Source organism: Temnothorax longispinosus, chromosome 9, assembly GCF_030848805.1.
Source record: "Temnothorax longispinosus isolate EJ_2023e chromosome 9, Tlon_JGU_v1, whole genome shotgun sequence".
In the NCBI taxonomy this organism is placed as follows: Eukaryota; Metazoa; Arthropoda; class Insecta; order Hymenoptera; family Formicidae; genus Temnothorax; species Temnothorax longispinosus.
In genome coordinates, this window is record NC_092366.1 from 13,398,376 (window position 1) to 13,419,325 (window position 20,950).

General features: G+C 40.5%; 6 protein-coding genes and 1 long non-coding RNA gene across 13 annotated transcripts in view; 4 read left to right on the forward strand and 3 right to left on the reverse strand.

The window, feature by feature from the left end:
• LOC139819709 (uncharacterized) overlaps positions 1–20,950 on the forward strand; it is a 93,107-nt gene that overhangs the window by 58,484 nt on the left and 13,673 nt on the right. The window lies entirely within an intron of this gene.
• LOC139819399 (uncharacterized) lies at positions 164–5,646 on the forward strand. Its single transcript, XR_011733710.1, has 2 exons — positions 164–666; positions 4,341–5,646. It is a non-coding gene; the product is annotated as an uncharacterized lncRNA (long non-coding RNA).
• On the reverse strand, positions 1,361–4,859 carry LOC139819393 (uncharacterized). Its single transcript, XM_071788697.1, has 5 exons — positions 3,674–4,859; positions 3,372–3,460; positions 2,965–3,280; positions 2,592–2,695; positions 1,361–2,511 (listed from the first exon to the last, which is right to left on the reverse strand). The coding sequence occupies exons 1-5, from the start codon at positions 4,857–4,859 to the stop codon at positions 1,831–1,833; spliced, it is 2,376 nt and encodes a 791-aa protein (XP_071644798.1). The 3' UTR covers positions 1,361–1,830.
• On the reverse strand, positions 5,352–7,687 carry LOC139819398 (follicle cell protein 3C-1-like). Of its 3 annotated transcripts, none has more exons than XM_071788709.1 (4): positions 7,559–7,687; positions 5,853–6,131; positions 5,675–5,746; positions 5,352–5,550 (listed from the first exon to the last, which is right to left on the reverse strand). In XM_071788709.1, the coding sequence occupies exons 2-4, from the start codon at positions 6,123–6,125 to the stop codon at positions 5,449–5,451; spliced, it is 447 nt and encodes a 148-aa protein (XP_071644810.1). In that variant the 5' UTR covers positions 6,126–6,131; positions 7,559–7,687; the 3' UTR covers positions 5,352–5,448. The 3 variants fall into 3 exon arrangements, with proteins under 3 accessions (XP_071644810.1, XP_071644808.1, XP_071644809.1); XM_071788707.1 differs by lacking the exon at positions 7,559–7,687 and adding an exon at positions 6,435–6,572 and having other exon boundaries at positions 5,853–6,143; XM_071788708.1 differs by lacking the exon at positions 7,559–7,687 and adding an exon at positions 6,435–6,570.
• LOC139819395 (armadillo repeat-containing protein 7-like) lies at positions 7,534–10,383 on the reverse strand. Of its 2 annotated transcripts, none has more exons than XM_071788704.1 (4): positions 10,246–10,383; positions 8,213–8,444; positions 7,933–8,100; positions 7,534–7,860 (listed from the first exon to the last, which is right to left on the reverse strand). In XM_071788704.1, exons 2-4 carry the CDS (start codon positions 8,319–8,321, stop codon positions 7,577–7,579), a joined length of 561 nt encoding a protein of 186 aa, XP_071644805.1. In that variant the 5' UTR covers positions 8,322–8,444; positions 10,246–10,383; the 3' UTR covers positions 7,534–7,576. The 2 variants fall into 2 exon arrangements, with proteins under 2 accessions (XP_071644805.1, XP_071644804.1); XM_071788703.1 differs by lacking the exon at positions 10,246–10,383 and adding an exon at positions 8,735–8,877.
• Positions 9,652–10,560, forward strand: LOC139818530 (uncharacterized). Its single transcript, XM_071787262.1, has one exon. It carries the CDS (start codon positions 9,652–9,654, stop codon positions 10,558–10,560), a length of 909 nt encoding a protein of 302 aa, XP_071643363.1.
• Stt3b (catalytic subunit 3B of the oligosaccharyltransferase complex) lies at positions 15,306–20,309 on the forward strand. 4 transcript variants are annotated; one of them, XM_071789283.1, is made up of 7 exons: positions 15,306–15,897; positions 16,223–16,921; positions 17,545–17,855; positions 17,933–18,467; positions 18,554–19,015; positions 19,108–19,198; positions 19,324–20,309. In XM_071789283.1, the coding sequence occupies exons 1-7, from the start codon at positions 15,611–15,613 to the stop codon at positions 19,330–19,332; spliced, it is 2,394 nt and encodes a 797-aa protein (XP_071645384.1). In that variant the 5' UTR covers positions 15,306–15,610; the 3' UTR covers positions 19,333–20,309. The 4 variants fall into 4 exon arrangements, with proteins under 4 accessions (XP_071645384.1, XP_071645382.1, XP_071645383.1 ...); XM_071789281.1 differs by having other exon boundaries at positions 19,333–20,309; XM_071789282.1 differs by having other exon boundaries at positions 19,339–20,309.

Consider the following 20,950-nt stretch of genomic DNA (forward strand, 5'->3'; position numbering starts at 1 on the left):
ACGATATTTTATTAATGTCACTACAAAATCACACTTTGCAAGTGTGCTATTGGTTGCAAAGTGTGATATAACATATATCGTATGCGATATTTTTCGAGAATTAAGGCTCTCTCGCGAGGTAAGGCCCTGCACACAATAGAGCACATATTAGGAATAAGAATAAATATCAAATATTACAATATTAAAATATATAAATATAGGAAAAATATTAAGATATATAAATGTAGGAATATTCCTATATTTATATAATCTTAAATTTTATTCTTTTCCATTTGCGTTAAGGCACAATGAAAAATATAAGGAACAGATATTAGCGATTAGGGCTAAAGAATCAAGAATAAAGTTGGATGCACGATGAAAAATACAGACAATAGAAATAGGGAATAACACAGGGAATAGATTTTTAACCTATCAGAAGCCGTGTATTTTAATTAGATGCTTTCCATTTACATAAAAACTCAGATAATTCTCACTTGTGACGTCATAACTCAGTTAAATGCACGTTCTTTTTGCATGCTGGCAAGTGAGATTCAACTGAGTTTCTATCCATAATCGAGACCATGTGCTTTAATGAATCTAATAGACTCGAACATTAAAAGTGAGGCTGTGGACATGTATTATATTATCTCGATTATTATGCGATAGCTTTGTCACCAAAATAAGCAGGTAAATACAAAATGACATCTTACCTAAGTATAAAATACTCACATAACTGAGTGACTCAGATCACTTGAGTGTAAATGGAAAGCAACTATTGCTACACCCCAGCTTTATTCCTCTCTCTGATTTTTCTAATCGCTAATATCTGTTCCTTGTTCCTTATATTTTTCATTGTGCGCCTTTACGTTTAATTATTATTTCTAATTCCGATTCTTAATATTTAATATTTATTCGTATTCCTAATATGTGCTCTATTGTGCGTAGAAGTTTCGAAAAACATCGTTTTATTATTCGTTTGTATAATTTAGTATTTCGAAATTATTCTCACCATGTCAGCGTCTTGAATTTGCGATGAGTACGCGTAAATTAAGGATGTTACGTGACTCGAATACTCTCGTATGCGTTTATAGTAAATATATGCACTATTAATGAATTTTACGCTTTTACTTTAATGACCAAAGTCATTATGTCTTGACAGAATACTCTTTGGAATACCCAATGTGTATTGAGGTGATATTATCGCATCTTCAGCTTCCCAAAAAATGACATTTTTTTACGCCAAAATGACGATTAAATATCACCAGCGTGCTATCTGAGTTAATGTCTATTGGACATTTTATCCATCAAAGCGCTTGTACTTGTGCTCTTGCACTTAGATATTGTCATGTATAGCAGTCTTTTTAATTTAGAAATCAATGTATATCTGCTAAATTCGCTGTTATTTAGTTATTTTCAAGACTAATAAATTATATACAATTATTTTGTCTACACCGTCGATATGGGTGTATGGAAAGGTAAGGTCAACCAATTAAGAGGTGAAAGAGAGGAGCTTGAGAATACATATAATACCTATAATATAAACTTTTGTTATATTCATTATATGGTTTAGTAAATACAGAACTTTATACATAGAGTATATGTTATAAGATTTTACATCTGCAATCAAATCAAGAGAAACACCGTTAAACGATCAGGACTAGTTCACCTCCTAGTTGGTTGACCTTATACCTTTCCATACACTCTGTATAAAGATGGTGATCAAGTAACTACAGTTACATAAGTTTTATACTTGGAATAAATATCTCTGAACAAATTATCTATATATTTATCTAGGACGGATGCTAATGCATCGTTAGTTTGTACTATCGCGTTATAAGTATCGTGTTTACTTCATTTTCTATCCATACCGTACAGTAGTTCCTTCAGTGATTCTTCATTTATGGTTTGTAAAGAATCGGCGACATCCTTATTATGATTGAAGCCTTGCTCCATACCTGGCTCTGTTAGATTTATTTGCACGCTGTCAGAGACCTGCGGGAAGTCTGTATAAGAATCTATCGGATCCTCTTTACGCTTAGGCGATGATACTCTCAAGTGCTCCATCTCGAACGTCGGAGACGACATGCTGCTTTCGAGGGGCGACATCACCATGGAAAAGAAATCGTTCGTGCTTTTCGCGTCTATCTTTTCGTTATGCGATTGCACCCTCTCAATCGATTCCGCCGACTCCTCGAGTCCAACGCTATTGAGATCATTAGTATCCCACGTCTTGCTCTTCGAATCCTCGTTACTATTACCAGCATCTCTAAATTCAATGCCTTGTTCCTTTCTTTCGGAAGACATGTTATTTATTTCCGATTGCAGTGCTAAAACATGTTGTCCCTGCACGTTTATTATCAACACGAATTTGTTTTCCTCGTTGTCGGCGGTGTTCGTCATCGATTGACTTTCTTGCAGGATGTCGACGGTCTGCGACCCGACTGTTCCGTTCTCAGCCTCCCGGGTATCTGGTATCAATTGCTGAGCACTACCCGATGTTTGCACGGGGCATTTATGAGTTCTTTGACTCACCTATAAGCATGAATTGCGTGTGAGAGCTATTAGAAGACAAGAACGTAACGTCTGGAAACACTTGATGAAACACTTTGTACCTTGTATCGGAAGCTTTTGCCACACATTGTGCATTTATAAGGCATCACTCCTGTGTGAATTCGACGATGGACTAAGTACGAAACACGCTGACGGAAACATTTTCCTACGGAAGAATTAGTACGGCAGTTGTAGGAGGATTATTATTTATCACTGTCGTGTGGCTTGCAGCACATTTACAAGATAAAATGCCCGGCGTAAAATTATCTTGTGAGAATTACCTGCTTTTAAGTAAGCCATGCACGGCACACCATAATATTACAGACACTACGCAAACAAAATAATTTATGTTAACTGTTAGTCAATCCCAAACGATTATTCATGGTTAATTCTGCGTCGGCTCGTCTTTAACGTTCGTTCTTTTCGCAAACGTACCACATGTCTCGCATGCGAACGGCTTCTCCCCGGTGTGAATCCTCTCGTGATTGTGTAGCGTAGAGAGTTCTTTGAACGATCTACCGCAAGTCGTGCAGGTGTGCGGCTTATCATCCTTGTGATAAAGTCTGTGTTTATGATACGATTGCTGGAAGGTGAAGCTCTTGTCGCATATTTTACACTTGTACGGCATCTCTCCCGAGTGCAGCCGTTTGTGCTTCTTCAGAAAATACTTGGTCGTGAACATCTTACTGCAAGTGTCGCACTCCCACTGTTTGCCCTCGTGGGTCTTCAAATGTTGTATCACATGTTGCTCCTGAAACGAAAGCGAGAGGAAAATTAATAAATTGTTGAGAGGTACCATTTGTAACAAATATTATAAACAAAACGCTCGGAAATATCCTTACTTTCTTGAATTTCTTTCCGCATGTGGGACACGTGTATCCAGCGTCGCCTGGGCATGCGACTTCAATTTGGTCGTCTTTAGAAAAAGAACCTGTCACGCGTGAAAAAACTTTTGTTTACGCATTGAATTATTAAACTATGTGTGTGTGTGTGTATATATATACACACACACACACACACACACACACACACACACACACACACACACACACATAGTTATATATATATATATATATATATATATATATATATATATAATTACGTATTATATCGAATTAATTATTTACGTGTAATAATCACTTGCCTAAATTATGTCCGATATGCGCCACTCTCATATGCACCATTAAACTGCCTCGCATTTTAAATACCTTGGAGCACAGATGGCAAGAATAATTCTTAGGAACTTTCTCTAAGTTATTGCTCGAGTCCTGTTCGTGCACTAATTGTTTGTGCAAAGCCAAGATGTTGGTGTCAGGAAAGTGAAAACCGCATACGTTACATCTTTCCGTTTTTTCTTTCGGCGCTATCGTACGGAAGGCTCTGGTACTTGGTTGCGTGTGAGGCACTATTTGCCTGTGGTCTAAATTTTTATTTTGATCCCCGACATTTGTTTTCCTCGTATCAGGCAAGTTCTCCGTACCATTGTGCTCCTCTGGTGGCTCTTTCGCGCAAACATTTGCCATTACATTCTGGACTGGTTGGAAATTAGGGTCACGTTCTTCCTCAAGTAAATCTCTTATCATCAGTCTTTCCTTTATGACACATTGGCCTCTGTTCGATTCGATGCATTCCCTTCCAATATCTCGATAGACGTTGGCATCTACAGTCCCTGTCACCTTTGTCGCAATAATTAAATCCGATATAGCCGTTTTCTCCGCCTGTATAGCTTCCTGGGGTACGTTCAAGTGTTTGATATTGTCGTTACAAAAATATTGCGTCGCACAATTTTTTTTCGATGTTCCTTGTTGCAGATTTGCGGTCGTTCTCTGGGCTGCGTTGTGATTCCCGTCTGATTGCGGAAGGATGTTCACGTTACGACTGTAATCTGATTGACTCGCGCCTCTCATCGATGAATTTTGGCTTTGCGTTTTAGGCTGGGAGTTTACAACAGAGACATCGTTCCTTACATTCGACACACCAGAATCTGACGGCTCTATGCAAGTTCTGTTGTTGCCACTTACAGCTTTGCCTAATTGCTTCAATGTATCCCAGTCCTGTTGAACAACGTTGTGCGCGTTATGGACGGCGACCAGATGCCCATCGGCGGCAGCAACATCCGCAAATTTAGACGGTTCTGCTGTACCGCTGCTCAGATTGATTGTGTGACCAAATAGATGTATAGTTAATTTATCTATCCCTAACAGTACCTCATTACAGACGGGACATATGAGGGGTCGAGTCGCTACACTTACAAGTCCGGCTCGTAACGCGTCAAGCGTCAAGAATCCGGGTTGCGAGCACAGCGGACACGTCAGAACTCGTGCGCACATTTTGCGTATTCGGCCACCACGGAATCTCTCGTATTGTTTCTCTATCGTGCGCGTGTATCACGCGTCTTTGCTAGTCTCTATAAAACGTGGCGCATCTTTGTGCTTATGACTGTATGACACCGATTGGTTTTAATATATTCACAGGTAGTCGACCAAACTTTGCGCGGTCGTAAAATTGCAACGATAAACAGTATGATTGTGTAATTTAAAGCTGACATTGTAGTCCGATTGAAGTTCCCGAGGTTACGCTTGAACTTGACCTAGTGAAGACCTAGTAAAGTGGAGGTTCGGGATATGCCTTAACAGTTACTCCGATAGTTTTATGAATTGCCAAACTCTGACGCGTTACAAAATTCTCACACCTCGAAGTCTAAATATAGAAGGGTGGTTTGAGATATTCGTGCTGAATTCCTGCGTGTCTTTGTAGAGCGTATCTGATGATCTACAAGCTATATTTAGACAAGCGGTGGGATATTCAAAGTACTATGGGCGTCAAGTTAATGCATTTATTAGAAATTGCTATTAGAATTGCCAAAGTTACAAACTATAAGTTGTCTTACAGAGATGCTATCCTATAAATATACGTTAATCAACACTTATATGGCGTGCCATCTTTACAGCAATATTCTCTACCGGCTGACAGATTCGTATTCGTCCACTCATCTTTGCAATTCTTGATAAAGAGATAAGCCTGCAAAGAAATATCGTATGGTTTCACTACACGAAATAATTCTGTTTTTATAACAATTTCAAATAAAGATATAATAAATATTAATTTATATGTGTATGTTATATGTGAGTGTGTATATGCTCACCCTTTCTTTGTGACAATCACGATCTATAGAAGCACAGAGAATTGCTGGACTATTTGGTAAATGTTTCACTATCTGTGAAATATTTTAATCTTTCGTTATTAACAAGTATTCCAGCTTAAAAATATCATGAAAAAAAATATATAATATTCCTTACGAGAATAAAAATTTAAAAACTCACAGCATCGAGACATTTGTTGACGCAAAGTTTGTTCCCAACAGTATTACATGGAAGCGGATCGGGATGTTCATGGAGAAGTGCAGGATATCCTTTAGGTTGCTCCTTGCTGCCTTTTTTGAATTGTCCGCTTAAGAATACGGCACAGACGCAGCCGGTTGGCTGTTCTTTTGTATTTGAGGACTTATATTGTGGCTTAATAGTACTTGTAACAGTACTATTACTTTCTGCATAAGAATACGATATGCAAAGAGCCATCACTAATGTTAAATACATTTTGACCTGGAATTTAAGCTGCTGTTATTATTAACATCGCTTTCTGTTCAATCTTAACTATTACTACGTTTACACGAGCGTTACTTCTGTAGTAAATAACTTACGATAATTCCTTCGCGTAAACGGAATTTTCCTTCGCGTAAACGGGATTTTGTAGTAACTTACGATAATTTACTCCGCGTAAACGAGTGAATTATCGTAAGTTACTACAGAAGTAACGCTCGCGTAAACGTAGTATATATATTAGCCAGATTAATTTATATTAAATGATTCCAAAAAATAATTAAAGAGATAAAAAGAGGAGCATACCTTTTTCTGAGAAATATCCGTAATCATTTGTCAATAATTAAATTAAATTGACTTATACTCACTGCAGATTTCTTTCTGCAGAACTTCACTGTATTACCTATCACCTCACAAAACTCCACTCGAATGTACGGCCGATGCTTTAAATCTTTAAAGTTATATTGTGTCGCAATGCTTCCATGGGCCACATTTGGAATGCTTGCTAAGCAAAACCTCAGATTTTAGTAAGAGTTCCATTTTAATTGTTTGTATTTATGATCGAGATATACCATGTGCATTTGCAACAGCCAATATTTAACTTAAATTTCGATGATATTCAGATACGATTGTAAAGAGAGAACTTTTAAAGAATAATTGTAAACTCTACATATAAATATCTATTTTCTACAATTATCAAGAGATCAATAGAGAAGTATCTATACATACACATCTTGAAACAGAAAAATTTTATTGTTTTATTAAATTTTTATTTTCATAATTCTATATACTAAATATTAAATATTTTTACAGTATGTAAATAATAAAATATTATAGATACAATATTATATGTAAGTATATTACAATATCTTTCTCATAAGTTTTGCTTCTCCTTCTAATACTATTCTATCTCCATTAGCAATACACATGTACGCACATTTAATGATTTTTCTCACCGATGTAATTTTTACTATGACTTCTACAGTATCGCCAGCATAACACGGTTTAGGAAACGTGAGATTTTGTTCAATAACTATGGTACCTGCACCAGGTAACTTTGTACCAATTAAGCCTGACACTAGGCCGTTAAGCAAAGCACCATGCGCAATATTTCTTGCTGATTCAGTGTGTATTGGATTATGATCGCCTGTCAATTCAGCAAACTTAAGTATGTCGTCATTTGTTATCACTTTTAAAACTGACACTTGGTCTCCCTCTCTCAGATTGTTCATTGTTGTATCGGCAAACGATCTTATTTTGGAAGTTCTTACAGAGTGGTTTTTGAGAAACCCGGCAAAGAATCGAATTAGCTTCATGATGTTATCTCTTACACATGCAAGTTACAAATATTTATCAATTTATAGAATAAAGCGCTTAATTATAAATAAGGAGCATTAGATTTAACTATTTAATAAAGTAGATTTATTTACTTTTCACAAACAGGCTAATTATAGTTCTCTCTTCGCTTTCTCCGCGTCATTCACTTTACAATAGTCGTCCAGGAACAAAGTTGCCATGTTTTTAACACGCGTGTGTTCATATGACACATCCGAAAGTTCCTGCATGCGTTTAATTATTTTGGGCGATGTTATCTCCTCTACCGACTCAGATGTGACCAAGAACATCAAGGTAGTAATTGTTGTGAGCAAGATTTCCTCATCTTCAGAAAAAAGTAACGATGATACTAACTCGACACCTCGATTACGCAGGATGTATATCTTATTTATTGCATCTGAAAGAACAGTATTACGTATAATGCAGCAAATATTACGTGACTCTTTATCTGTATTATAAATATGCTTACCTAAACATAAATTGCAGAGACCAGCGACGCCGAAACGTACCAACTTTGGATTGCTTTCGGACAAGGCGTTGAGAAATATATCGATTACTTTTAGCTGCCTTATGTATCCGTAGTTTACAGGGTCATAGGCAAAGTTCGCTAAGTTTGCCAGTACTTGCTCCTGCGCGTCTAATGATTTGAAACACGATTTATTGTTATTGAACATGCGAGAAATGTAATATATTTTACTGATAGAACATCTTTTTGTAAGCGAGATGCTAAACAGCGTTAATCTTTTTACCTTTAGACGACGTTGTATTATATTCAGTGGCCAATAGCTTTAAAAAATCATAACGCCCAATAGGATTCTTCCCTGTGCGTTTTATTAACCTGGCCTTACTGGAGAACATTTGAGTCTCTCAATGTATTTTATTTATAATATATTATTATTTATGATATATGCATTCCTGTGTGTGTGTTACTTCTTCTACTTCTTCTTCTTAAAAATGGCCCTCCTCTATTATGATTATGTTCTGCAACAACAATGCATTGATTTCAAAACAATTTAGGCTGCTGTCCGATTCACGCTCGCACACAGCTTCTATTTTTTTTATATAAAAAAAGATATGTAACGAAAAATTAGGTTAAGGGTCGACAGTGTGGGGAATTGCTACCGCCATGTCTCCCTAGCGCATAGTGGGGCAATCTAGAGCCTTTTCTTATTAAGAGTTTGCTGCCTGCACGCAGAGCCAGCGAGATTAGATTTTGTTCAACGCTCGACTGAGAAGGTTCATTCTACAACCAATAAACCTATTCTTCTCACTGTAATTCTGTGTGGTCCATCAATCTCCTCAATCACGTCTACAACGGACTGTGGATCCGTCCTGGAATCAGACATCCAGGGAAATTCCCACATTGGTGACCCCGACGTGATCCTCGAGAAGGAGATAGCCGAATTCCACCGGCAGCCGATGGGCGGTTACCGCACAGCGAGCAGAGAAGAACCTGGACGCCTTCGACAGCAAAAACAAGGCGAGCTCGGCCAGGTATTGGCAATAACGAGCGTTTCCTCGAGTTTTCGGCGATATTATCGAAAACAGGCGCCGGCACGCAGTACAGCGCGCGGTACTCGTCAGCACGTACATACTACACCGCTGCAGAGGACGTCGCCACGCAGACAAGTGGCCATTAACGAGCACCGGGACGCCGCATCGCCGCTGGGACAGCCGCCACGAACGAGACGTGGCCACCCAGCACCTGAGGACTGCACCGCTGCAGAGAACGTCGCCACGCAGCCACGTGGCCATCCGCCGCGCACACGCCGCATCGAGACCGTCGCATCGGCGGGGCCAGCAGCCGTGGGCGCACACGAGGACATCGTCATCGGCGGCCAAGGATTCATCGTCTTCAAGGGTCGAGGTACAACCGGGAGGTTCGGTTCGGGAACAGTCGAAAAACATTCGTTTGGCGCGTTGCGCGCACCGCCATTGCGATTCAGAATTTTCGTATTCTCTTGCGTTCGCGCGTGTCTGTGCAAGTCCGCGCATGTCCGTTGTTGTTCGTGCAACGATATCGTTCGCGCGTTCAAGTCGATAAAACAGCAGAACGCAGCATAACGCGATTCGATTGTCTTTCCGAGAGAAATAACGTAGTGTAACGTGACGCGATTATCGTCATTACCGGTTGCGACTGAATATCTCACAGATTAATTTAAGAACAGCACAGCGCGTACTTATCACCATGTCGTCCCCAACGATCGAAGAATTGCACGAGCAGGTCGCACAAATGCGGGCCGCGCTTCAAAACGTACAGGGGCAAACCGGTGTAGCTATTCCGCGTGTCGATTCGTATCGAATTCCAAAGATTCCACCGTTCTTAATCAAAGATCCGGTTATATGGTTCATTCAAGTCGAAGCCACGTTCGAAACCACGCGTATAACCGATCAAAAAACCAAGGCACATTATGTCATTATGTCGTTGGATGCGGAAGCTATTGCTTGTTGCAGAGATCTTATCGCAGAGCCTGACGAGCATGAACCGTACGAAAAATTAAAGGCGCGCATAATAGAAAGTTTCTCAGCGTCAGCCGAAAGTCAACTTCGTCAATTAATTAAAGGGCAGGTTTTAACCTCTGGTAAACCATCGCAGATTCTTGGCAGACTACGGAATTTAAATCCGGATAAACGTTGCGACGACGCGGTTTTGAAAACAATTTTTTTCGAGTACCTTACTCCTTACACGCGCGGAATTTTAGCAACTTCCGAATGTACTGATCTCGACAAGTTAGCTAAAATGGCCGACAAGATAGCTGAAACATCCAGCGAGGCTACTTACTGCGCGGCCGCGTCCACTAAAGAATCGACATCATCCGTTAACAGATCACAATCATCGGATTTAGTAAGCAAGGTTGATCGCCTTGTTACCGAACTCGCAGCTCTCACGACTTTAGTCAAGCGATCGAGCAGGTCACGTACCGACAGCGGTTCGAGCAATAATCGTGCGCGTTCTAAAAGCAGATCCAGACTCTGTTGGCCTCACAAGACCTTCGGAGATAAGGCGCGCACATGCAAGGGTACCGACAAATTCCCGTGTTCGTGGCCGAAGTGCAAGGCCATTACAAATGACAAAGAAAGCGAGAAGGGGGAATAGTCGGGTCTGCCAAAGTGGAGGCGAATGAAGCAGACTCACATTCATCGGTACGCCTTCAAATTCGCGACCGTGTCACTGGGGAATTATTCCTAATTGATACAGGCGCAGAAATCTCATTGCTGCCAGTCGGCAATACAGATAAGTTAACTCCCAGTAATTTTAAACTATACGCGGCTAATGACACTCCAATTAATACTTATGGGCAGTCATTTCGAACCTTGCACCTCGGTATACGTCCACTCACGTGGAATTTTTGTTTAGCATCAGTACCGTATCCTATTATAGGGGCCGATCTGATAAAAAACTACGGTCTCTTGCCTGATCTTAAGCATCACAGGCTTATCGACCCAATAAATAACGCGTTTACTCGAGGCGTCGTCAAGACAGTTTCAAGTCCACCCATTAGTATGGTCAACCCTTCTATGAAATTCGCGCAAATATTAGCTGAATTTCCGGAGGTCATCGGGCCTACGCAATCGGTTCGAATTATTAAAAACGATATTATGCATCACATTGTCACTACGGGCCCACCCGTCGCTGGGCGTCCGCGTAGACTAAGCCCACAGAAATTGAGAGTCGCGAAAGCTGAATTCAAGCGATTGATCGAGCTCGGTATTTGTAGACCATCCAGCAGCCCCTGGGCTAGCCCCATTCACATGGTCAAAAAGAAAGACGGTTCCTGGAGAATTTGCGGAGATTATCGTGGTCTCAACGCGGTGACCGAACCGGATAGGTTTTCCGTCCCGAATTTGAACGACTGCTCCTCCAATCTTCGTGGTAAAACTGTATTTTCTAAGCTCGATCTCCACCAAGCATTCAACCAAATTCCGGTCGCGCCAGAAGACATTCCTAAGACGGCTGTTATCACACCGTTTGGACTCTTTGAATATATGTACATGACATATGGCCTTAGAAACGCCAGTCAAACTTTTCAACGTAAAATTTATTGTGCGCTTGGCGATCTGGAATTTGTGTTCGCTTTTATTGATGACATTCTCATAGCATCCTCATCGCCGGAGGAGCATGAGAGGCATCTGCGAATAGTATTACAGCGGTTACAAGAACATAACTTACGACTCAATGTCGAAAAATGTCAGTTTGGCAAATCTGAAATTGAATTTCTCGGTTATATTGTAAATAGCGAAGGATGCTCACCATCTTCCGAGAAAGTTCAAGCCATTATTAACTCTCCTAAACCCCGCACTATTCTAGAATTGCGCCGATTTCTCGGTAGTATTAACTTTTATCATCGGCTATTACGCAACGCGGCTAGCATTCAAGCGCCATTAAATGAATACCTTCGTGATTCGCGCAAAAATGATAAACGATCGATCGTATGGACTCCTATCGCGGAAGAGGCCTATATTAAATGCAAAGAGAATTTAGCCAACGCAGCAATGCTGGCACACCCGGCGGAAGAGGCGGAAACTCGTCTTGTTTGCGATGCGTCTGACTACGCCATGGGAGCGGTTCTCGAACAACGCCTCGACAATATGTGGAAACCTCTCGGTTTTTTCTCGCGCAAATTTTGTCCAGCGCAAATGAATATAGCGCCTACGATCGCGAATTAACAGCTATTTTTGAAGCTACTAAGTATTTTCGATACTTTTTAGAGGGTCGTGACTTTAAAATTGTTACAGACCACAAACCGCTCATTTACGCGTTTGTACAACGTTCAGATAAAGCCTCGCCACGGCAGCAAAGGCAACTCTCGTTCATATCGCAATTTACCACGCGTATCGAGCATATATCGGGTAGCGACAATGTCGTCGCCGATTTTCTTTCTCGTGTTGAAACCATTCGCTTGCCGACCGAAATCGAATTAATCGAGCTCGCCGAAGAGCAGGAACGCGACGAAGAACTACAAGTAATTCGTGAGACCCCGGATTTTCCGCTTACCATGAAACGTATTCAATGGGGCCCAACTCACACCACGCTTTATTGTGAGATGACCGGAGAAACCATTCGACCGTACATACCGGCATCCCTTCGCAAACGCGTATTTCATTTATTTCATAACACAGCTCATCCAAGTGCTAAAGTCACAGATCGCGTCATTCGCCAACGTTACGTATGGCCTAATATGCATCGTGACATCGCGAAATGGTGCAAAAACTGCATCGATTGTCAACAGTCAAAAATCACTCGGCACGTGCAATCAATTCCAGATAAATTTGTCGCACCAGATGCCCGCTTCGAACATGTGCATATGGATATAGTAGGTCCCTTGTACGAGTCAGACGGGTATAAATACTGCCTTACGCTTATCGATAGATTTTCGCGTTGGCCTGTAGCCGTCCCTCTGAAAAATATAGAAGCTACAACAATCGTGCGAGCATTTTACGATAACTGGATCGCGAATTTCGGTGCACCTAAAACATTAACTACCGACCAAGGCAGTCAGTTTGAATCGCAATTATTTACAGCGCTTCTACAGCTAATCGGCGCTGTCAGCGCATTCGCACTACAGCGTATCATCCTGCCTCAAACGGTTTAATCGAGCGATGGCACAGAACCTTTAAAGCTGCAATTATGTGTCATGCAAACGAGCAGTGGACAAGTGTGCTTTCAACCGTATTATTAGGTTTACGCACTCACGTCCGTCTCGACACCGGAGCGTCGCCCGCGGAATTTGTTTATGGAACAACCCTGCGTATTCCGGGCGAATTTGTACTTCCCGACGATTTTACTCCTAATCCGCACGCATTCATCGAAGAATTTCGCGAATACATGCGTAAAGTTAAACCAGTTCCTGTAGAACACAGACACAAAAAACGTGCATTTTATTTCAAAGACTTACAATCGTGCACACATGTTTTTCTTCGCGTAGGAGGTACTAAAAAAGGTCTCGAACGTCCATACACAGGACCGCATCGTATTATTAAGCGAGTTTCCGACCGCGTTTTCGACATAGATGTAAACGGCACCGAGCGCAGCGTGTCCGTAGAAAATATAAAACCAGCATACCTTGTACCTGACGACCTAATTAATCCGTCCGTCGATGTACAACCGGCACTAAGGACTTATGTACGTCCTAAAAAGCATGTTACCTTTGCCTGTTAAAATAATTTTTTTAAAAAATTTATGTTCCTCACGAAGCTATGTATACCAAAGTTTAAGTTAAGCATTATATTTAGCGTTACAAGCGAGCTATTCAATAGTAGCATTTATTCGTTGTTACTCGGGGGGAGTATGTGGGGAATTGCTACCGCCATGTCTCCCTAGCGCATAGTGGGGCAATCTAGAGCCTTTTCTTATTAAGAGTTTGCTGCCTGCACGCAGAGCCAGCGAGATTAGATTTTGTTCAACGCTCGACTGAGAAGGTTCATTCTACAACCAATAAACCTATTCTTCTCACTGTAATTCTGTGTGGTCCATCAATCTCCTCAATCACGTCTACAACGGACTGTGGATCCGTCCTGGAATCAGACATCCAGGGAAATTCCCACAACAGGAGTAACACTACCGACCTCTGTCGGGTTGCTTAGCTGCGAGTCCGTATTTTATTTATTATAAATTTTTTAAGAGCCAAAATGGAAAATCCGGCTCTGTACCAGCTTGCGGCTGATCTCATTGATTAAAACGAGCATAAGTTTAATGAGATTCGTTAATTAATTTGGCTAAAATTTGGGATAACCTTTTCTAAGCAGCTTTTTCAGGCTTGCTTAGAGCTGCAAAGCTGCTTAGGAACAGTTGTCCCAAATTTTAGCCAAATTAATTAACGAATCTCATTAAACTTATGCTCGTTTTAATCAGTAAGATCAGCCGCAAGCTGGTACAGAGCCGGATTTTCCATTTTGGCTCTTAAAAAATTTATAATAAATAATATACGGACTCGCAGCTAAGCAACCCGACAGAGGTCGGTAATGTTACTCCTGTCGACCCTTAAGGGCCAATTTCACCAACCACAGTTAGGGCCAATTTCACCAACCACAGTTAGCTTAACCGACGGTTAAAGTTAGCAGGATTGACCAATAGAAAGCAGGGTGGATTCATTTCTATTGGTCAATCCTGCTAACTTTAACCGTCGGTTAAGCTAACTGTGGTTGGTGAAATTGGCCCTTAGCTTAACCGACGGTTAAAGTTAGCAGGATTGACCAATAGAAAGCAGGGTGGATTCATTTCTATTGGTCAATTCTGCTAACTTTAACCATCGGTTAAGCTAACTGTGGTTGGTGAAATTGGCCCTAAGTCGATTATGGCTGCGTTCGAAAACTTCACTCGGATGCACACCAGCATCATTCTGTCCTTGTTCACCTTTTAGTAAATAACAAAGATAGAATGACACGGTCAACACGGTGTGCATCCGACTTCACCCGAGTAAAGTTTTCGAACGCAGGGTATATCGCCAGGCAACAAACACTGAGCGCGTTCAGCAGACACAACTGTTGAGTTCGTCTTATGAACACTGATGAACACTCTGCGTTGATTGGTTGGTTCTACAAGTAAGAGCCAATCGACTGCTACTGAGCTCAAACAAGCAGTGGACAGAGCGCCATATTGTCCTATGAAAAGAGGCAAGAACAAGAACCATCAACTAATAAAAAAAAGAAGAAGAAGCGAGACTGCTACTGAGCGGCTTGGGCTAAACGCGACCACAATTTTGTCACGTTGGCAACCCTTTAATCAACAATTAAGTTAATCGGAGTTTAATCGGAGTTTGGACGAAGTTCGAAGGTGGCCCTTTCGACTTGTCCGGTAGCGCATGTTCGAAACTTCGAACACACCGACTTCCTGTCTACTGCTGCGCTCTGGTGCGGGCTCCGCGTTCCGCGACTGCTACGGTGGAAGTCATGTTTAACACGTAGCCGGCGTTCGACGTGTCCTAGCCTTCGAGAGGTTTAGGAGTTTAGGTGTGTAGCGAGACATTTGATAATTCGTCGCGCGCCGTTCACGACTCGCGCAACGTGTGTCGCGCGCGGGACCGCGGAGCAAGTTCTGATGCACATATGGCGAACGCCACGTTGTGAGTATCGATAACGCGGATATATATACGGTGTCGTACGTCTAATAATCCACGCTCGTGGTGGACACGGGGCAACGGAAAAACATGTTGCCGAACAAGTCGTCGTTGTCGCAACAGCAACAGCAGCAGCAATTGCCCCCGTCTTCTTCGTCATCGTCCTCGTCCTCCATGTCGTCGGCCAACGCGAAGGTCATGTTCCCCGACAAAAGGTCGACGATCAAGCAGATGAAGTCCTCCACGCTAATGAACAACGCCGGCTTCAGCTCCCTTATCACCTTCACCGTTCTCCTGCTCGCCTGGATCTCGGGCTTCGCCTCGAGGCTCTTCGCGGTCATACGCTTCGAGAGCATCATACACGAATTCGATCCCTGGTAGGTATCCGGCGCGCGGTCGTTCAACCGTGCCGAGTGTTATCGTATCCCATGAAGGAATGATAAATTCTCGTTGTAATATTTTACCGTTATGTAACGAGAGCGCGAGATAACGGACGACATTTCGTACTTAAATGGAAACAACGTGGGGGAATTAAGTATTGATGGATTAAATAATTTATAATTTGTTAACTTCTATCTTGTTTCTTCAATTGCCTGTACATTGATTTATTTCGACAAAATAAATAGCATTTTAAGAAACGAAACATTAAACAACACTGAATTTTTATCTGGTTGAGATGTGACAAATGTATTTCAAATTCAGGTTCAACTACAGAGCGACGGCATATATGGTGCAGCATGGATTCTACAATTTTTTAAATTGGTTCGACGAACGGGCTTGGTATCCATTGGGCCGGATTGTTGGCGGAACCGTCTATCCTGGACTCATGATAACATCTGGATCGATACACTACATACTGCACTCTCTGAACATACCAGTGCATATAAGAGACATATGTGTATTCCTAGCTCCAATTTTTAGTGGCCTTACTGCCATATCGACGTATTTATTAACGAAGGAAATATGGAGTGCCGGAGCTGGCTTGTTTGCCGCTTGTTTTATCGCCATCGTACCTGGCTACATCTCGAGATCCGTAGCCGGCAGTTACGACAACGAGGGAATCGCGATCTTCGCATTGCAAATTACTTACTATCTTTGGGTTAAATCAGTCAAGACCGGCTCGATCTTCTGGGCGAGTGTAACTGCCCTGTCTTACTTTTACATGGTATCGGCATGGGGAGGATACGTGTTCATTATCAATCTGATTCCACTCCATGTATTTGCCTTACTGGTCCTGAATCGCTTTAGCAATCGGTTATTCACCAGTTATACCACGTTTTACGTTCTTGGACTTTTACTGAGTATGCAAATACCGTTCGTCGGTTTTCAGCCGATTAGAACTTCCGAACACATGGCAGCGAGTGGTGTATTCGGTCTTATAATCTTTGTAGCAGCGTTTAGGTATGTATTGTTTCTATAATGTTAATTGACTTATTATTTGCATTATTTTAATCTACATTATCTATTTGTAGTGATACAACTGCATGTTCCTAAAATGTTTATAAAATTTTGCTAGACTATTAACATATTTCACTAGTTTCTTAACTCTCAACTGCAAGTATAAATATATAGTAAAATTCCAATACATCCAATACATGGATAAAAATGCATCCACAAATAGTTCAATGGTTGATGAAAATTACCTCTTTCTGTCTAAATTGATAATCACAAGCATAAAAGATAAAACAGAAATAAAGGACTTGATTAAAGTCTATTGCTAACAAAATATGTAAAAATAGTGCAAACTAAAAGACTTACAATTATATAAAGTTTAATTGTGAATTCAAACTTTATTGTCATATCCAATGCCGAACAATATCAAATAATGCTTGCATAGTTATTTGAATTTTGAAAATTTTACTTATACTATCCTGCAACTATTGATGTTTGTAACACAGAAAAAAATTTGCGTCTGTTTGTACAGCATATTTTTCATCCGAAAATTACATTGATGAGAATTGACCCAGACATTTTGGAAACACACCAATTGCAGTGTACTCATATCGTGGTTTCTCTGATTTCAGATACTTAAGAACTGTACTTACTAAGTCCGAGATGAAATATTTCGGTGGTGTGGTGGCTGTAACAACTGCTATGCTCCTATTCATTCTGATCGTATTAACGTACGCCGGCGTTGTCGCCCCCTGGAGCGGTAGATTTTACTCATTGTGGGATACCGGTTATGCCAAGATACATATCCCTATAATAGCGTCTGTATCGGAACATCAACCGACAACTTGGTTCAGCTTTTTCTTTGATCTGCATGTTCTTGTCGCATTGTTCCCGGTCGGTCTTTGGTACTGCATTACACACGTCAATGATGAACGTGTCTTTGGTAAGAATTCGCGATCCTGGAATATGTCTTGGGATAAAATATCATTAACGATAACTAATATTCGATTTTCTTTGCAGTCGTACTGTACGCCATAAGTGCCGTTTATTTCGCTGGTGTGATGGTAAGGCTTATGTTGACCTTGACTCCGGTGGTGTGTATGCTGGCCGGTGTCGCTGTCAGCAGACTCGTGGAACTGTTCTTCAAAGAGGAGGACAGGGACGGAAACAACGGTAGCGAGAGCAACGAGGAGAGCGAGGAAGAAAGAGAGAGAAGTCCCGGCAGAGCGTTATACGATAAAGCCGGTAAACTTCGTAGAATGAAGCACGAGAGGTCAAAAGGCAACGGTGACGGATTAGGTCCCAATCTCCGTAACGTTGTTCTCATCGGCATGCTGATGCTGCTGATGATGTTTACCGTGCACTGCACGTGGGTGACCAGCAACGCTTACTCTAGTCCATCTATCGTTTTGGCATCCTACAGTAACGACGGCGGCAGGGCTATACTGGACGATTTTCGAGAGGCTTATTATTGGTTAGCCCAAAACACGGCCAATGACGCGAGAGTCATGAGCTGGTGGGATTACGGATACCAGATTGCTGGTATGGCTAACAGGTACAACACTTATAAGGTCATATGTATTTAAATTAATATATATGTAAAAGCGATTTGACATTGCTACGTCAATTTCCCTTTTGCAGAACTACCCTCGTGGACAATAATACATGGAATAATTCGCACATAGCTCTGGTCGGTAAAGCGATGAGCTCGAACGAAAGTGCTGCTTACGAGATCATGACGTCCCTGGATGTGGACTACGTGTTGATCATTTTTGGCGGGATGATTGGATATAGTGGTGACGATATCAACAAATTCTTATGGATGGTCCGTATCGCCGAGGGCGAACATCCCCAGGACATTCGCGAGAGTGATTATTTCACCGAAAGGGGGGAATTCCGCGTCGATTCTGAAGGCTCCCCAACTCTACTGAACTCACTGATGTACAAGCTGAGTTACTACCGGTTCGGGGACGTTAAAATAGACTATCGGTCGCCTTACGGTTACGATCGTACTCGTAATGCGGAAATAGGCAATAAGAACTTCCAGTTAACATATCTGGAGGAAGCTTACACCACTGAGCATTGGCTTGTCAGGATTTACAGGTGAATTATGATAGGTTTCTCTTATAATTAAATGTATCACTACTTTCCTGTTATTGTCATGCGTTGATATTAATCTCGAAACACGTTCGTAGGGTGAAGAAACCAGCGGAGTTTAATAGACCAAGAATTCCGATTTCCGAGCGAGTTATCACACGCCGTGCGAATTCGTATATTAGCAAAAAGGTTGGTATGCATATATTACATTTATGGTAAAGTCTTAAGGTAAAGAATAATAGATTTATCTTTTTTTATTCGTACGATTTTTCGTATCGTTTCGCCGTTTTTATCGTTACGCATCGATTGATCAGGAAACGTAGTTGAAGTTATGGGGGGTCGGGCATTGATGTTTCAGAATGCACGGCGTAAGCGAGGTTTCATAAAAGGCCGGCCAGTTGTTATTAAAGGACAGAAACCTCAACGACGAACGACGTAACGAAGATTCGCTGACTATTTCATAAACAGTTTGCAAATACAACTTTTGTAATAAAAGAATTACCGTCCCTTGGGTCTACCACAAACTATACCTCGAACTAAGAATTTAATGTCGTCAGAACAGTTCAACCGACTTGAAGAATAGAATATTCCAAGAATGACAGTTTTCATTTTTGTCTCCGGAACAGGTAGACAGATTGGTAGTCTTATGAATATTGTATTCACGAATCTTCTTTCTCATAATGTTTTGGTTCATACGTATGTATACATTGTTATTCGTCTTTCGTTTACGTAATCCATTTTTCGTAAGAGAAAAATCGTTTGTTATTGCATAATTACATCATTTATTAATGTAACGAACATCTTTTTCAAATTACTACGCAGATCACACGTAATCATCTCCGATATAATTAAGTAAATATATTTCGAGATGAATATATATTTATTAGAGCAAATCACACAAATGTACATTTTTTCTTTTTTTCACGTTCTAAGGGAATTAAATTCTTCGTTTAATTATTTTTCCCTTGAGCCAATTGTGCATTTAATAGTTAATGATGTAAAATAACTTGAAATTTATTTGTTATCAATTAACAATTGTATGGAGGTCTCAATGTAAATTGAGATTCGTAAGGCATCCTAGTATATACACACACGTTTATGTTACATAATATGTTTTAATATATTACATGGTATTTCGTCGGATGGAGTTTGTCAAAAAATGAGCGGACTTCTGCCGATTTTCAGCAGGAACATCGGAACGATCGAGCGTGTGTGTCACGTGTACACAGTTTGTTGTATAGCACCTTGTTGAAAGATAAACATTTGTGATAACACAGTGTTGTTATTTACAAAATACGTATTTCAAACATGAGTCCAATTTAATTTCCGTTTCATCTGAATGAAAGAGATTTTTCTCGACACGCAGATTTTACGTGTTCTTTTTACATGACATACAGTGCATTCTAAATATACACAGTTTTTCTTTTTTATGTAACTTCCATAAATTTTGATAAATAATATATAAATGGCGATACAATAAATTTCATTATATACGACATACAATGCATTCTAAATATACACAAAAAGTTTTTCTATTTTCATGTAACTTCCATAAATTGTGATATATAATACATATATATAAATAGCGATATAATAAATTTCATATGTTGCAATTATATTATACATATAATTGCAACAATATTGCTTATAAATGAATGTATTATTTCATTTATTGGTAAAAGAGCGCTTGTAATTCCTGAGATTTAAAAAGTTTCAACTCGGTGATACGAAACCTCGAGAATGTTATTAAGTATCAACAGGTGGACGACACTTTTGAATTTCCTCTTCTGTAAGCTATAGTTGTTTAAATGCGAGCCAACCGATCATGGCCATCATACTTGAAGATATTCGATTTATCAAATCTTTCCTCTGGACTCCGTTTTATATATATATACACATATAATAAAATTTATTATATCGTCATTTATATATTATCAAAAT